Below are 18662 nucleotides of genomic sequence, written 5' to 3'. Positions count from 1 at the left end.
GGTCTTTGGTTTGCCTTTGACAAACAGCACGCAGTTGTCCTGATCTGGATTCCCACCATATATCCTTGAGATTCTCTGAGAGGAAAAAGAACACTTACGGGGTAGACAAAGACTTTTTTCCATTTGTCACAGACTTCCACAGCAGTGATTTCATTCCTGTATGGTTCTGTATCCCTTTAACAACTCTGCCCATGGGACCACATCTGCAGCAGTCCCTGAACCCTCTCTGAAACCTCCTGGACTAGAGCAGGATTTGCCAGGAGCACATGGAAAAGGGTGCACACAAACACAGGCTCAAGCCCAGCGTTGGTCCTGGGCTGCATGAACAGCACAACCATCCCATCACCAGCCCCGTGCCAGCAAAGCCAGAGAGCTCCATTTAACATTCCAGCAGGGGTCAATCCCAAAGCCTTGACTTATCTCCCCTGATGGACACTGCATGGAGCAGATCATGGGTGCAGAAAGCCTTCAGGAGGGATGAGTCCTCCCAAAAAAATTCCAGAGACTGTAGGATATTCCAGATTATTATAAATAAAAGGCCTTACCACAGGAAAGGAGGAAAAATCCAAAAGAAATACACAGGAAAACCCTGAGAGGCAACATGTCCATTTTCAGCCCCACATAAATGCATACAACCAGATATTCTTGCTCTATCAGCAATGCACAAATACCCATAATCCAAACCGAAACAAAATTCCCTTGTTAGGGGACTCTTTATAGGGACCAAAGTATCAAAGCTGGCCCCAGGGAAATTTTAAACCATCAATTTCAAAATTATAACCCTCCTCCAAGAGTACAAAGTGACCATGAGCAGGGTACTTACTCATTCCTCTCCAGATCGATGACCAGATGTTTATTTTCAGCTTGAATTACAAACTGCAGCAGTGCCGGGTGGTTCTGAAAAAGGAAAACAGAATTGGCTGAGTCCAAACCCAGAGCCCATCATCCTGCACCCGGCTCTGCCAGGGAAATGGACACATCATGGAATCAAAGCAAGGTTTGGCTTGGAAAGGGTCTTCAGGACCATTTATTTCCCATGGGCAGGGACACCTCCCACTGTCCCAGGCTGCTCCAGCCCCAGTGTCCAGCCTGGCCTTGGGCACTGCCAGGGATCCAGGGGCAGCCACAGCTGCTCTGGGCACCCTGTGCCAGGGCCTGCCCACCCTCACAGGGAACAATTCCTGCCTAATAGCCAAGATGTATTTCAAATTTTTAAGATGCATTTCAAGCTTTTCATAAGGCATAATTAAGTTTCATCTTAAAAGAAAAAAGAGGTGATGTTGCAGCAGTTAAGGTCATAGAATATCCTGAGTTGAAAGGGATGCATAAGGATTGTCAAGTGCAAAAAATGTGAAATATCAATAAAAATATGGTCAACAGCATCATCAAGTATCTCTGTGACAACAAGAGACAAAGTATTTATGCATATACAAGTATTTAAGAGAACTTTCTAAACAAGACATCAGCAACAGAGGCCACAGAAATCCCAGTTGCACTCCAGCATGGATCAGGACATCTGGATTGCATTTTTGAGCACCATCACGACTGCGTGCAATCTTCATACTGCCTTTCCCCTGATTATAAAAATCAAGTTCTTTTTCATCTCACGCATTCAGAGGTAAAGCAGATAATTTTTGAGTGAGCTGTGAGAGAGGATCTGGAGCAGTGGAGGCCTAAAAACCTGCAGGAAGGGGGAATGCACCTCCAGAGGCTCTGGAAACTGCACTTCCAAGGAGAAAGCACAGTTTGCAAGATGCTGGCTGCTCTTGATCCAAAAGACTCAGCTCACATATATTTTAAAACTGTTTACATTTAACTTACATTTCATTAAACAAACTCACTGGATTGCGCGACAGCATTTCCTTGTTTGAAATTCCAACAGTAGCTCCATAAATCAGCTGTTCCCCTGTACACTCAAGATGCTTTTCTGGAGATTTGTGTCAGCCAATTGCAGCAAGAATCATTTTGTTTCATCTAGTGTTTAATTGATTTATTGAGAAATGTGTCTGGATTTGTGATTGCTACAGCGGAGCCCTGGTGGAGCCTCTGCGACAGACAGAGCATCCTCACCCTTGGAATGCAGTGATTTTCAAATTGTTTGAAAAATTAGAGATGTTTATTAAAAAATGAAATTATTGGGAGGCTGTCACAGACTAAACAAAACAGTTTAAAATGAGAAATAGCTGAGCACTCCCCAGTGCTCTCAGGCTTTCCTGAGCCCAGGCTGGCAGTGAGACACCATGGCTTTGTCCAAAGTGTCCTGCTCGTGCGAATCCAAACGCGCCTTCCCAGCAACAGCATTGAAATTCTGCATCCCTGCGAACTCTGCAGAAACCAGATCCCACTAGAATGCTAAATAAATGCTTCAGACTATCCTTGGCACTCAGCAAACACATGGGAGTCATTTATTGGCATGAATATTTAGAAGCAGTGTTGATTATGACTTTAATATTAGTGCATTGCTTCCAAAACCCGTGAGATCTACAGAATACGGAGTTTTGAGAGAGTAAACCACAATTAATTACAATATAACTCAGTAAATAATTAAGATATTGCAGTGGCAACAAATGGATTCTCTTCAGCTGAAGGCCCTCTTAATATGGAAATGACAATCATGTTTATTCATGAGTTCACAGTGGTACTTATTTGACAGTCAATGGCTGTTGGTAAAGTTGCAAAGTTAAAAAAGCAGCTGCAGAATAGAACAGGCTGTTACAGGACAAAATCATCTCTCAGAGAATTCCTAAAGCTGAAACTTCTTCTCACAGAGCACAGTAATGGCCCCAGTTATGGATGCTGCACTGCTTTGCTCAAGACCCAGGTTCAGAATCTTGCTTCACCATCAATTTTTCTTTCAAACAAATGGCTCATTTCCTTCTTTTCCATCTGCAAGGAGATGAGACTATATTTTTCCTTAGTCTGACTGGAATTCATAAGCACAAATACAGCACAAATTACCCAGTGCACAGGTGGTAGGGTGACTACAAACAGAAACACTTGAAATTATAAATTTCTAATGGTAAAGAAAAATGAGCCTCTTTCAGAAAGGGTATTGGAGGTTTGTGTTTTGGTTTTTCCTCCTCTTTTTAAAATCCATACTACTGTGAAATTAATTCAGATTTTTTGGTTATTAGGACTTTTCTAGGGTTTTTCTTGCAGTGGCTGTGCAGTCTTCCTTAAAGTTTTTCCACACTTCTGCCACAAACCCTTTAAAGTTCATTTTAAATCTCATGGAACACTGTGATACCCTCCCTTTACAATCAATATTTTCAAAACTGAGTTGCAGGGAGAAATGGGAATGACTATAAATACAGATATTGGAGCACTAATTTGTATTTTCTACTGAGAATAATCCAAAAAGCACCTTGTGGGGGTACAGAGCCTCCTGCTCAGAGCGTTTGAGAAAGAACCACTTGTTGTAAGTCTTTCTTAAGAACCCCAAAAATAATTTCTATTCTGGTGCCACCTTATTTCCACCTTGATCCCTTTAAAATTCTTGACTATGGAAACAAAGTGGACCTGACGAGAGTGGCATTATTCAAACCATAATAAAGATTTTTTTACAGTTATATTTTCTTTTCTCCCCAGATTCAAGATTTCTGCTTTTCTCCTAAAACTGCAGTTTGCTGTTTTCTTTCTTTTTTTTTTTGCTTTGTTTTTGTTTTTGTGGCATAAGATAAGATTTCATCAGTGCACACAAGCTTTTTCCCTGATATCCTAAGAGGCCAAACTTCAGGATGATTGAAGTAGGAATCTCCATAACTTTCTCCTCTTATTTAGAGGATTTACATCCAAAATCTGCATCAAATTGTATCAAAAAAAACCTGGAAAAGCATTTCCCACCTTAATTTGCTTCTTCCTTACTTGGAGCTGAGGGGTTTTGGTTTGAATTGATGTTAGTAAAACTCAGTATTCTGAAGGAAATTAGTGAAACATTAAGTCAAGGTCAAGCAAGAATGCTCACTGATAAAGCAGGTTAAAAAATTAATAAATCAGTACTTGATTAACTAGAAGATGAAGGGACAGCAGCCTACTTCTGAGTCAGAAAAGTTCTGCAATAAAACTACTTTAACTGGTACATGGTTTTTGAAGTACTACTTTTATTTTTTCTTTTTTAAATCACATTGATCCTCAGTGAGAAAGAGAAAAGGAAGGATAGTTTAGGGATTGAGGGCTTTCCCTGTGAATGTGGGGATGGTGTTGGAAATCCTGTCTAATAATAATGATATCTAGCCTCATTTTTAATGAGGCTATAAAAATAACACATTTTTATTCCTGAAATACTTGTGGAGAAGACACATTTGGAGAAGATTTGTTCACCTTGGTGGGATGCCCATTCTGAAATTTGAATGCAAAGGAATTGTCACTGAGCAAAAATCTTAATTACTGCTGGATCCCCCTCTCCTTTGGGCTGTGATCCCACTGCAGGGCTGAGAGCTTTTCCCGACTGGGACTGGGAGAGAAGACTCCCAGTCATTTCTTATTACATTTGAAAAGCAGAAAACTGATGGAAAGGAGAGTCCTAACACATCTGTCTTTGCAGCTCCCTCCCTGTAAAAATAAAGGATTTTACTGGATTGAGATACATGAATTAGATCAGCACATACAGCTTTTAATAAATTCTAGCAATTACATCATAGAAATAAAGGGAAATGTCTATAGATAAGGAAAAGAGTGAAAATTAACTCAAACCAGCAGCATTAATTCATTTGGAAACAGAAATTTTCAGCTGTATCCAGTGTCTAAATCCACTGTTTGAGGATAGAGATCAGCACAAGAAATAGAACCAAAAGGGGTCATTTTGATTCTCTGGTTTCAAAGTTTTAAATTACATCCTGACAGGGCCAGACTGAAATAGGCAGGTTTGTTTAATCCAGCAAAGTGGTTTCCAGGCCCTCCAGAGCTGGTATTAACTTTGCTAAAGCCAGCCCTGCAACAGGCCCAGCTTTGCCTGTGGCCAGGCTGAACAAGGCCCATGCAGTGCTAAAATGGGTAAAAACTGGTAAGACAGAAAGAAAAAAAAAATAATAATTATGAGGAGAATTCTGGCTTGTAATTAGTTGTGTGCAACGTAGCCCCTGACATTCCACAGGGAGCTAAATAAAAACCCTCCCCTCAGAGAGCCTCACATTTCATAATTAGCTGCCTGGCCTTCAGTTTGAAGACACAGAAACTCCATCAAGTCACACCAGATTCAACGATTTGACCAACAAAGGATTTTACCAAAGAGGTCATTTGGGAGCATTTTTTCATCCACAGTCTTAAATTGTGCTAAAAACCACTGATGTTTGCTGTCAGAGTGAGGCCCACGGTGGAGAGACCCCAGCGGGAGCAGCGTGTCCGCTCTGGGGCAGGACATGGAGAGACAGGGGGACACGGAGAGACAGGGGGACATGGAGAGACAGGGGGACATGGAGAGACAGGGGGACACGGAGAGACAGGGGGACACGGAGAGACAGGGGGATATGGAGAGGACAGGGGGACATGGAGAGACAGGGGGACATGGAGAGACAGGGGGACACGGAGAGACAGGGGGACACGGAGAGACAGGGGGATATGGAGAGGACAGGGGGACATGGAGAGACAGGGGGACATGGAGAGGACAGGGGGACACAGAGAGGACAGGGGGACATGGAGAGGACAGGGGGACATGGAGAGGACAGGGGGACATGGAGAGACAGGGGGACACGGAGAGGACAGGGGGACATGGAGAGACAGGGGGACATGGAGAGGACAGGGGGACATGGAGAGACAGGGGGACATGGACATGGACAAAGTCCAGAGGAGGCCACAGAGGGGGTGAGGGAGATGGAGCCCCTCTGCTCTGGGACAGGCTGGAGAGCTGGGGGTGCTCCCCTGGAGAGGAGAAGCTCCAGGGAGAGCTCAGAGCCCCTGGCAGGGCCTGAAGGGGCTCCAGGAGAGCTGGAGAGGGACTGGGGACAAGGGATGGAGGGACAGGACACAGGGAATGGCTCCCAGTGCCAGAGGGCAGGGCTGGATGGGATTTTGGGCAGGAATTGTTCCCTGGCAGGGTGGGCAGGCCCTGGCACAGGGTGCCCAGAGCAGCTGTGGCTGCCCCTGGATCCCTGGCAGTGCCCAAGGCCAGGCTGGACACTGGGGCTGGAGCAGCCTGGGACAGTGGGAGGTGTCCCTGCCATGGATGGGGTGTTGTACTAAATGATCTTTAAGGTCCCTTCCAACCCAAACCTTCCTGTGATTCCATGATCCTGTTTACTTTCTCCTTTGTGCTCTTAAAACCAGAAATTCCAGCACAAAAGGGTGGTGAGTTTGTCATCTCCTAAGCACGGCTTTGGAAATTAGGGATATTTGAGATTTATCAGGTAGTCACATTCCACACACACACACACACACACACACACGTCTTTTCATGTATCAGAAGAGTTAACACCAGGAATTAAAAACTGCATAACTGGGGAAAGAGCCCCTTATTTGCAGTAGGGAAAAATTCCATGCCATTTTTTGCTATCTGTATGAAAATACCTTTTATTTCCCTCATTTATCACACACTGACGTTCTGCATCGGTGCTAAAAGGTGTATTTACAGTATCAGATCTTTGGGCTGATATTATTCCTCTACTATCTATAAAACACAAAAAGGGAGAAGCTGGGAAATCTATAAGAAATAAAGTCACTCAGGGAATCTTACCATGGAAACTGGAACTCAATCCAACAAATGCAAGCTGTCTACAAAATATATACATTTAAGATGATTACAACCTGCAACGAATGCTGTAAATTGTATGCAATGCTTTTAAATCTATCAATACTTCCTCGTTTTCTTTTGGCTTCAGCTTAGAAGTGAACACAAAGTGCAATATTTTCTGCAAACACCTCCAAGACCGAGTGATATTTCATGTGCAGGACATGAAAAGCATGAACATTTAATTCTTATGGTTTTGCAGGTTCCTGGGGGCAGCAAATTCAGCTGTGCTTTGCCTGCTCTCAGATGAGAAGGATGTACCCCTGTGGCTGCTTGTAATGAGCACCAACTAAGAGAACAGAGCCTTTTGCAGTTGTTTTTTTGTTTTCCTTAATGGCTTTGCAAAGACTCCCAAGCCCTTAACAAATTGGCTGAGCCAATCCAATAATGCAGGAAACCGAAGAACTTCCAAGTTTGTCCCCAAGTTTATTTTAAAGTGATTATTTGAAAGCAGCACGATCAGATTTTTGCTTTCTTGCTGACTGTACAGAGATATCCAAGATTCCTCTATCTGGAAGATATAACAGCTAAATTGCTTTTTTTTTCTTATTATTTTGCCTTTTTTTTTTGGTCCTCTTCTTCTTAACTCCTACAGCAAATTGCAATTGCTGGTTGGAGATACCCAGGCTTTTCCACCTTCTCCTTTTCCTGCTCCCCACACTGCCATATTATAAATCTATAGAAGATTTTTATATATATATATATATATAATTTATATTTTTTAAAACATTCTGCCCCACACAATGTGGCAGAACCCATGGCAGATGAAGCCATAAAGCAACTTTTCTGCTCCTTCCCTGGCTTCCTTACAGGAATCATGGAATGGTTTCAGGTGGAAGGAACCTTTAAAGTCCAATTCCCTGCAATGAGCAGGAAAACCTTCCACCAGCTGACAGAAAACCCCACCATGGAGCTCAGGGGATGCAGATAAAATAGGAGCACTTGGGAACGACCCTATTTTGGGAAACTTCTGTTCATAAGCTAAAGCCACTTTCAATTAAAAGGAAATATCCCAGTATTTATGTGTGCTGCCTGTACAGCAGTGTCAGTGCCAGCCTCTGCCCATCAGGTTGTTTGGCAGGTCCTGTGAATCTCTCTCTCTGTTTAAATTCCCAGCTCCTTGCTCACTATTGGTGTCCCAGGATCCCTATCCAGAGTTAAAAATCCAAGCAAACAACTCTCAAGAGAGAGGAAACTGAAAAGTTCATTGTGCCAGACCAAAATCAATAAAATTACACCACTCCAGTTCCCCATTTCCTGCTTTCCATGCAGGAATACAAAGCTAATGACTGCTCCTGGAAAGGGGAAACATATTTACAACTCAGCTACATCCTTTCTGTGAGCTACTCCTGATTTACATTTTTTAAAAAATCAAAGGATAACCAGGATAAAACATGTTCAAAATGTCCTAACACCGAGCAGCAAATATTTCAGGAGCAGATCCAAAATAACTGGTTTGATGTTTAAAAGAAATCTGCACCTTGTCAGGCTGAGTTATGTTGTGAATTTATTCAGTATCAATAAAAACTCAGGCATAAAACCTGAATTCAACCTTTACACCGTATTTTCATTATCAAGCAATGAGGTTACACTAAAATATATTTAGGTGCGTTTAACCAGCTAAAAAGGGATTAGCAGAAAATTTTCATCTTTATACTTTAAAAAACAAAGTAAAATAAATTCTTTCTTCTTAATCAAATCTAAGCAGTGCAAATAGGGCAGCCTTGGTTTTTACAGCAGCTCTCCAATTATCCTCTGAACTATATTGGCTGAAAACAGGTCAAAATCAGTATTCCCTTTTCAGGACAAACCTTGCAACTACAAAAAAAAAATCTTTGAAAGATTTTCAAAGACAAGCTCAAAGAAAACAAACATGGGTGAATTACGAAAAGGGGAGCGGTGCTGCCAGCACTTGGGAAGAACTGATGGGAAGCGAGCTCCGGGATGCTCCAGCTCAGGATGTGGAGAGGGATGAGAGCTGGAACACAAAGCAGCCGGGGAGGCAGGGGAGCCTTTCCTGACCCACTGCAGCAGGGTGGGGGCACAGCAGCCCAGAGCAGCCTCTGGTGTGGATTTATTGCCCTTCCCTGAGTGACCTGCAAGGAGCCTGCCCTGCATCTGGGGGAGGGGGAGGCCTTGGATTCACAGGCCACAGAAAAAGGGAGGAAAGGAAAAGGCAACAGCATGTGGTTTTGACTGAATGGAAATGACTGCACCAAAGTGTGAACTCCATTTTGTAGTAAGGAATAAAAAAAATAATAAAATATGCGTGCTTTTAGCCAGCCCTCATTTACTGCGGCGTATCCCAACCACACCGTCTCTGTCAGGGGCCGTTCCACAGACCTATCCAGGATCCCCAGGTTTGCTCCCCCAGGTACTGATGTGACTCCACGGAGTGCAGGACTCCCCAGCAGAGGCTCTCAGCGTGGAAGCAGGCCAGGGCAGCAGAGCTCTGAATCCCAGCCCGATGGAAGGGTGTGTTTGCTATCCCATCCCATTCCCTAAACTGGCCGGAAAGGCTGGGCCCTGCCTGTTCTCTGTCACTCGGAGGGGATGGCCAGGAGCTTGACTGATTGCACCAATACAGATCGGAGTTTTTGAAAGATCTGGAAATATATTTTAAAAAAATTAATAGCAGGAAAAAAGAAAAAGGAAAAAAAACAAAAAACTTGACGAGTCTGGTTAAAAACATGGGCTAAAAAAAATGAATCCTCCCCTATATTTCTTTTCCTTGTTGTATTCACAGAATCATAGCTTGGGTTGGGTGGAAAAGGATCTTAAAGCTCACCCAGTGCCACCCCCTGCCATGGGCAGGGACACCTTCCACTGTCCCAGGGTGCTCCAAGCCCTGTCCAGCCTGGCCTTGGACACTTCCAGGGATGTTGCCCCAAAAGCTTTAAGTGGAAATACCCTGTAGGTTTCTGGGGGAGTGTCTGGGTGGCCTTATATTCAGAAAAGGCAACTGAACACCACACAGCCTTAGAGATTTGAGAAGCTCGTGGCAGCTTTTACTGCCACCTCTGCACCGAGATGCCTCACTCTGTTAAAAAGATGTTTAACACCTGAAAACGTCAAGCCCAAGATCAGACATTTTTTTCCCTGCCTCCAAACTGGCCCAGAAGCTGGCCCAGGAATGAAACAACCTGGAATAGTCTCAGAGCAAAGGCACAGTCATTACCCAGTATTTACACTGCACGTATGAATCACAACTGTTCGCTGTGCTATCAAACAGATGGGAGCAGAAAGCACCTCTTGGTTGGAATCCATTATGTGCTGCTTAAACAATGCTTGGTGCAAGGCTGTGCAAAGAAAACAAACATGCCTGGGCTGGAGAAAATTGTCACAAAACACAACTTAATAGTGCTGGCAGGCAGGAAGCAATTGCACTGGGGCCGGGTTGCCTCAGTTATGGCACAGAGCTCGCTGCAGACGGTCCTTTGCAATTTGGGTAATTACAATGGGAGTGAGCAGCTGTTGATATTTGCCAATTTTAAATGTACGGCGACTTCTTTGAGGACCGTGCCGTGCAAATTTAGTGGATCCCATTTGGGTTGTTCCTATCTGGAAAAGTAAAATTCCTCCTCTTTGTCAGGACACCGGGGGCTGTGACCTCCTTTTACCAGAAGTTTGATTACAACATCACATTCCCCCTGTGCCCAAAAAGCCAAGGTCAAGCAAGGACCACGTCAAAGGCTTCATCAGCTCGTTACCCAGTGTAATTACATTTTCTGCACCTTACTCCCTTTGTCCCAGCATGCTTCCTGAGGTATTCCCAGCTAGCAGCTCTGCATTTTCCCACCCACACATCCACTGTTTTATAACAGAGCTGGAGCTGAGCAGCCAACCCGACCCTCCTCTGAAACATCTCCCCTTCCACACACGGAATTACTGCAGCCATCGCTCGTGGGGAGCCCAGGACACGCTGAGCTCTGTGGGGGAGGAAGAGAATTATGATGATAATTACTACTAAATTTCCAAGGGTGAGAAATGGCCTGTCCTCCAGGTCCTACCTGCTCATGTTCCTCTCAGTGGGAGCTGCCTGGGGAGGGCACAGGCAGATGAACACCCAGGGATTGTGACGCAAGGAGCAGCAGAACAGAATGGGATTTCAGGGATAATACAAAATCAAATCCTTTCTGAGCTGTCAGAGTCATTATCTGAGCCACTCCTTACACCCCTCAGTGTCACCTGCAGCACTGCCAGGACAGAGGTTTACCCCCACCCATCTGGAAGGGTTACAAAGCCATGGAAAATCAAACCCAAAATCCCATTCCAAAGGTTCAGCAAACTGCCACAGATAGAAATAATGAAGAATTCAGCAGGAATTGTGTCCACTGAGACACAAACAGAGGTGGCCACCCATTTCCCTGAACTGAAAGTCAACTGAGAGTGCTTCAAAAAAGCCCATAAATTATCCTATCACTGAAACAGGATTTCAGATGCTTTTTGTTTCCCGTCAATACAAATCTGGCTGGGCTCAGTGAGTTCTATTGAATGCACATGTATCTCCTTCAAGCCACATTTCATGCTCTCCAAACATTTCTCTCTAAATTAAATCCTTTCATATTCCTTGAAAAGCTCAGTTCTTAATTAGGAAAGAGTTCTGATTTTCCATTTTCATTAATTCATTCGATTTCAAGATTTTGAAGCCAAAGTAATTGCAACTAAGTGAAACTTACTGAAAGGCAAAAAGATACAATCAGTTTCAGACAATGAGAAAATTAAGAATTTTTTTTTGAATGCAAGGCTTGGTCTAAATGTCCTGGCTAAACTGAATTCTCAACAATGCTACAATCTCCAGAGAAGCAATGATAGATGTTTTGCCTCTCTGAATGAACTCGGAGGGTTGGCTAGATTAATGCTTGAATCACTTAATTTATTTGGCTTAATTTATATGCTGTTCTTCACTTTCAGAGCCTCCCTCTCCCCCATCACAGGGCTCCACTGCGCCAGGCCTGTGCCAAGATCTCTGAGCTCAGCCCTCCTTCTCCCTCAACATCTTTCCCCATTATGTGGCTCCGATTAAATCTTCTGTGCTAATTTGTTATTGCAGTCGCCGATTTGCTTCTGGATTCCTGTCCCCTTCTGCATCCCAAACTCTGGAATGCAGAGCAGGAGAGAGGAGTCTGATTTCCACCCTCTCAAACCACAGTTGGCCTCTGATGATCTTCTGAAGATGACGAATGAGTTGTACAAAGGCAGATAAAATATTAATATTTTTTAAACTAATGAGAAGGGCGATCTCACCCCACTCTTGGGCCACTCAAGATAGCTTGACAAACTTCCCAAAGCTGTACTTCCAAGACACATGAATCATTTTTATACCCTGGAATGCACCCGAAGAGAAAGAAGGATCCGAAGATTTCCTAGTAAAGTAAATGATCCTGAAACCTGGGGGCAGCATCTGACATTTTTCTGCTTAATTAGAAAGAGACTTTGCCCAGAGATACCCCACCTACACAGTGACATTCCTGGAGCAAACAAATGGCACAAAGGAGTGTGCAAAGCACAGTAAATTTATCTCAGAAAGCTCATCCTAGAACAGAAACACATGTGGAGTTCTGACTGATACCCCCAGGTTTAAAGTATTAATGACCAGTATATTTCTTGCCACAGAGGCAAAGACAAAACACAGATAAAAATGCTGTTACCATTAATATCCACACAAACCCCCCCTCGTATATGAAAATATCTATTCATTATAAAATGTATTTTGAGATATCTAAATTGGTTATAGAGTCCATTAGGCATCTAATTACTCTTGGAAATAATTTAAGTATTTTCAATTGCAATCTGAGCTTACAGAAAGTATGTTTCTTTTTACATTACCCATCTGTTCAACAAGAATAAGCTATAAAAAAATATTTCTAGAACAACTTCTTCCATGACATATTAGATAAACCTGTGGCTCTCAAAAAATAACCCCTGGATCAAGGTTATATAAATTGATATTAAAGCTCAGCAAAGATCTGCTTTACAGTAAATCTTCGAGAAATAGGACAGCCTTTCTCCATGGAAGGGCACGAGGTAAATAACTGAAGAGGAGGTAAAAACAGATAATCAATTATTTCAGTTGGTTTCAGGGTTACTGCTGAAATTTTCAGCCCCTTAGAGAAAACCCAAAAATCAATACAGCACAGAATTTTGAGATAACAAAGAAAGAAACATCTCAAAGGCATTTGCAACATGTGATAAAAGCATAAAGCAAAGTCTGCTCTCACCTTCAGAGTGCAAATGAGCAGGAATATTCCTGAGTCTGCTCTGAACTCACTGCACAGGGGTGGGACAGAGGGGAAAACCCTGCAGAAGGCTCAGGAAGCAGCTCCATCTCCCACCCTCAGACCCACGGAGCAGAGCATCACAAAAGAACGAGCAGGAACAGCTCTCTGCAGCTCAGCACCAGTGTCCACAGGGATGGAGGGAAAATGGACTTGTCAGGAGCTTGGGAATAATAATGGGATAAAGCAGCAGTGGCCCTGCAGCTGGGGTGAGGAACAAGTGGAGTTATAAGCTAAAAACTTCATTTCAATAGCTCTTTATGGAATCAGATCTCCTCCAAAGATCCTTCTGGCAAGACCTGGGCTGCAGAGCATCCCATCCTGAGAGAGGACTCTTTACCCACCCTCCTGGGCAGCTCCCAGTTGCTATCAGACTCTTCAGTCCTGTATTTTCAGTGTTTTCCCCTCTCTTCACTCCATTATTTGTATGATCCTACTCTACTTTTGCTCCCATCCCCAAAACCAGAAGCCAATGACTTGGCACAGGTAGGAGAGAACTGCAGCACAACACAGAATTTAACAAGAGCTTCCAGAGCCACAGCTTCCACCCTAACCCAAACCTCTTCAAGTATTAAATATCCCAACCTCCACGGCATCCTGATCCTACTCTCCAATTTCAGTGTCTATCCTGGAATTAAAACTCAATAGAACAAAAGGCTGAACTTCAGCTGAAGAATTTTCTTTCTCTTCACCCAGCTGAGAAAGGAATTAATGTTTTAGTTGTCCAGGTGTTATTTAGTCTGGTTCCAAGTTGTACAAAGCCAGTAATTACAAGAGAAAGAAAAGCTGTGGGGCACCCATTTTTCACCCTCAGCAGAAAAGCGTTCCCTATGAAGTTTGAGGTATTTAAAAAACAAAAAAATCCCAATCTTATCTGTTGTAACACAGAGAGATGGCAAAGTTCACAAAGGAGGTTTTCGTGAAGTAAAAAGAACATTCCCACTTTGCATCCAATCATAGAAAATGTGGCTTGTGGGACCTCAGAGGTTCCTGCCCCATGTCAGGATCAACTACACCACTCTCATTAGCAGCTCTGTCTCTGGCTTTTCTGAAACTCCAGGGCACTCAGAGACCTTTAAGCCTCCCTCCCTCATGATATGCATGTAAATACATCCTTTTCTCGTTATCTTTATTACTGAGCTCTTCCTCGCTGCCTCGTAAGGCCATTCCTCTTGTCCCTGTGAGACAGGAGCACATCTAACAGTGACACACAGACCAATTATTGCCTCTCTACTCCCTGCAGCCACTTCCACCCTGCAGGACCCAGCAGGGTCCTGCTCAGCCTCCTCCTCTCCACACTGACAGTCCCAGGTCCCCGCTCCTCACCACAGCCATGGCTTCTCCAGCCATTCCTGGCTCTCCTTCCTGTCTTCTCCCTATCTCTCATTTATTTTAATGACTGTTTTCCTTCCCAGTAATGATTCAAGGAGGAGCTATCATGGAACATCTCCAGTCCCTGGGGTGAGCGTCCTCGTGTCTGCTCCCGCTGCACCCCTGGGGCCTCCACGGCACTAAACCACTGAACCTTGGCGTGGTTTGGGCTGGAAAGGACCCTCATGGTCATGGAATCCTTTAGGGTGGACAAAAATCCTCAGATCCAGCCCTCAATCCAGCCCTTCCAAGGCCACCACTGAGCCATGTCCCCACAGCTTTTAAATCCCTCCTGTGATGGCGACTCCACCGCTTCCCAAGGAATGAACACATCGCACCCCACTGTTGCTCCTAAACCATTTATGTTTTTCCAGACAAGAAGTCCAATTTTTCACTGAGTTATACACCTAAACTACTGAATTACCACTCCTTTACAAAATAAACAAAACAAACAAACAAACAAAAAAACCCCACAACAACAAAACCCAAAAAACCCCACAAAAACCCCACAAAAAACCCCCACCATAATGCTGCGCTTCTCTACATATTTAAGTAACAATTAACTACACGAGTGTGTAAAACTTTGCTGTTATAAATCACATCTTGCTGACATATTGCACCAGGCTGGTGGTTTCTGTGCTGCCAGGCCATGCACTTTAGCAGAATAAAAGGAGAAAGGCTCCTGGAAGAGTTCAGGAGCGTCCCTGTAAGTGGGAAGTGGCTCCCAGATAGGGGTGGTGCTGTTGTATCCCAAAATGTCAGAGCAGGGCTTGGAAGCACAGGAGCCAGGCAGAGCCTTCTGGAAGGTCTGGAAGTATATCCAGCATTTCTGGAAATTTTCCTCCGAGCTCATCAACATCCAAATAGAGCAGGGCTCTGCAGGGGTTCCCCCACTGCGCTGGCTTCCTGAGGGAAGGAGCCTTTCAGGGCCACATCCCAGCCTAAATGACTGAAGAATTTCAGGGAGGAACTCAGACAACTCCTCAAGGGGCACAGGAAAATAACATTTGAGGACTGAATAAATTGGTTACACTTAGGGAAAGAATTAGGAAGGGCAGAGATGCCCTGTGTGCTCTCATCCCAAGGGATTCCTGAGCTGAGAGATGCTGCATTGCTCCCCTCAGACCACAAACACTCGTTTTTACACCCAGGATGTTTTAAAATAAACCTGAATTTCACGATGTATTTGATAAAGGAGCTATAGCAGCTGCACCCCCCAAACAGCTCCATCAAATTGTCGTTTGCAAATCAAAATTCACAGATAAGAACACCTTGAAAGCACAAACTTTCCCTGAGGCTAAATACAAGTTATTTCCTCTCCCTGCAGCAAGGCTGTGACGGTGACATTGCATCAATAAACGAGCTCCCTAAAACTGAAGGAGCAAATTTGTGCATTCCAAGGGATGCAGAGGAATGATTTTGTGGGATAGGCAAAGACAGCAATAAATCGCTACGACTTCATTTTATGCTGAGTAAATTTCTCACCAGCTCAGGTGCCAGGCAGCACACCAAAAGGACAAAGCATGAAAACAACTTCACTGTGCCTCGTGAGGAACTTTAGAAACTCTCATTGCTCTGGCAAGTAAATATTTATATACAATATAAAAATAAGATCATATATTAAATAGTATAGATTATATATTTGTTTAAGTAAATCATGTTTTTCAATATATTTTATATAAAATACGTGTTGTATATATTTAAATTAAATATATATAATATAATATAATATATAATTATATAATATATAATATATAATATATAATATATAATACATAATACATAATGTATATATTAGTATAATAAAATAATATAAAAATATAGAAGGCAAAACCATAAAATGACACGGTGGCTGCTGAAAAAACCCAGCACATCTTGGTATTTCCAAATAATTTGGCTTGAGTGTGATAGCCAGTGTCAGAATTCAAACTGAGCTTAAGGCATATACCTTGGTAAGACACAGCTTTGTGTTACCAGGGTTGTATTGATTTTTCTTTCACTGAGAAAGATAAAGATTTAGCTGGAAAAACAAGCCAAGGTTGCCTTTGAAGCCTTCAAATACAGAGTGGACTCTTCATCTAAATTGTTTAACAAATAAGGCTGTGAAGAATTTTCAGATTTTTTTTTTTTTTGCACAGAAATATCAAAGTCTCCCTTTGTTACCTGCCTCAAAGTAATTGAATTATAGCAAATACTGTGCACATTAATGGGGAGCTCAGAAGACACTGATTTCATCCACATCAGCCAAAATACCTGCAGCAGCTGCTCCTCCTGCAATTTGAAGCTGTGCAGTGATGGTACAGATAATATCCACACTTGGAATAGCCTTTATTTCTTTTAAATTATGCTTTTTCCACCCCAATTAGAACCACTCCATCTCCGTATGTGAAGTTTACGGCATTGGTGAGTCCATCACAAGGGCACAGTGACAAACCCTCTGCTCCTAAATGGAATTTCTCCCTGATAACCTGTCCTGGAAAAGCAGAGCACTGATAAAAGTTTCACTCCATGCTGCGCATCCTCCCTCGCCACTGCTTGATTTTGAGATTTGATCTCAATGCCAGATCTTGCTGTAGCCTTCTTCAGCTGCTTTTTCCTCACAGAGCTTTGCAAAAACAAATTCAAAACCCGGTTTGAGAGCTGAATCCTGAGATAAGGTTGGAGACAGAGCAGCTGTATGGGTACAGATAGAGATCTCAATATATATAAATATATATGCACATATATTGAGATCTATATATTGATATACCCACCACATTGATACAAATACAAGAAAATTCAGCAGTGTGGTTCTTCCTACGAAAGAAATTACTCAAATCCAGCTGTCATTGTCTCCATCTCACACAGATTGAGGGAAAATGCTAAATACTAATTCCATGAAGGCTCTGAAATTAGAGCTGATTTCGATTCTACACGTTGCAATTTCTTTTTAAATTAGTTAATAGAAGATGTATGCAAGTGGGATAACATTGATAAATGCAATTTTGAAAACAAATTGGTGCTTGGTGATTAAATTGTGTGGTTGAAAGAAGTAAAAATGTACAAATAATAGAGAGGTACATAATCGACTGAATATTAATAATCAAAGTATTCGTTAAATTCAAGTGTTTTCACGTCCCTGTTGACCTCCATCAAAGAAAGGTGATTGTCTAAACTTGGATTGAGTTATAGACTCATCATACCCTATAAAAATCTGAGTTAATGTTCTTCACAATATTTACAAGATGTTTTCAAATTGCCTCCAAGTCTGCAACAGTGACAATCCTCATGCTCAGCATGGCAACCACTCCTCCTCTTTCATTCCTTGAGACCTAAAATCTTGAAAATATCTGTTCCCTTGTTCAAACCACACATATGGGATTTTCCCACACGTGCAAGACATCTTTCTTTCCCCCAGAACTGCAAATTCCTGGCTCCTAAAGGCTGCACAGCCAGAGCAGGAACACAAATGACACTTTTAGTCTGAAAAGGACATTACAAAAATCAAACTGATGCCCCAATGCCTGGGTTAATTCCCATTTTAGAGATGGGAAAGGACAGGACAATAAAAGAGGAGATGTTTGAGAGCACAAAGCAAATAATTCAGGTTTCCATCTTCAAAATCCCAACTGTGTCCATCCATTTCCTAAACCTGCCCCTGTGAGCAGCAGTGTTCCCAGGCTCCTGACCCTGGGTCTCCCTGGAGCTGCATTTTCCTTTCTTTTCTCCCTCCTCTGGGGTTCCTGGGAAAGATCCTCTCTGCTCTGGAGGACTCCCACAGATCACATTTTAAACCAATCCAGCCCTTTTTTCCCTTTATCATCAAAACCCCGTAGCAGCTGGCAATTCCACGCTGAGCTCAGAAGGAAAAAGGGAGCCCAATATTTTGAAATATCTTTCTGTTTCAATTGAAGCCATTTAGAACCAGAAATTAAGTAATAAATAGAAACTCAATAAAGCATGAAATGTAGTACTTTATGCTTAACTGTGGGCACTGAAATTGATTTTAGTTTCTCTCTGCAGGGTGTGCTTTGGGGCTTTGGTTGGGGTTTTTCCAGATGTCACTCACTCATTCACACACCTCAACAGCTCCTCCACTAAAAACATGACATCTCTTGGCAACAAAAGGTTAAAATTCACTTTGCCCTCCGACTATAACAGAAATACCTTTGCAAGCTAATGATTGTAACAGGCTGCTCTGTTCCTGAATAAACATTCTAGGGATTTCCTGAGGTGTTGTTTTGTTTTGTCTTTTCTTGTTATTTTTTCCCCATCTTTTTAATTGAGGGAAGAGAATTTGGAGGGCACAGCCA

The 18662-nt window shown here is 42.9% G+C and overlaps 1 protein-coding gene across 1 annotated transcript in view; it reads right to left on the bottom strand.

Moving 5' to 3' along the window:
• ADAM12 (ADAM metallopeptidase domain 12) overlaps positions 1-18662 on the bottom strand; it is a 175481-nt gene that overhangs the window by 129152 nt on the left and 27667 nt on the right. The window contains exon 3 of the mRNA XM_063405105.1: positions 824-897. Within this exon, the coding sequence (XP_063261175.1) occupies positions 824-897 (74 nt within the window). The remainder of the gene's footprint in view (positions 1-823; positions 898-18662) is intronic.

The sequence above is a fragment of the Prinia subflava genome, chromosome 9 (assembly GCF_021018805.1).
Source record: "Prinia subflava isolate CZ2003 ecotype Zambia chromosome 9, Cam_Psub_1.2, whole genome shotgun sequence".
Lineage (NCBI taxonomy): Eukaryota > Metazoa > Chordata > Aves > Passeriformes > Cisticolidae > Prinia > Prinia subflava.
The sequence above is the reverse complement of the archived record's forward strand: the minus strand, read 5'-3'. Positions and strand labels throughout refer to the sequence as shown.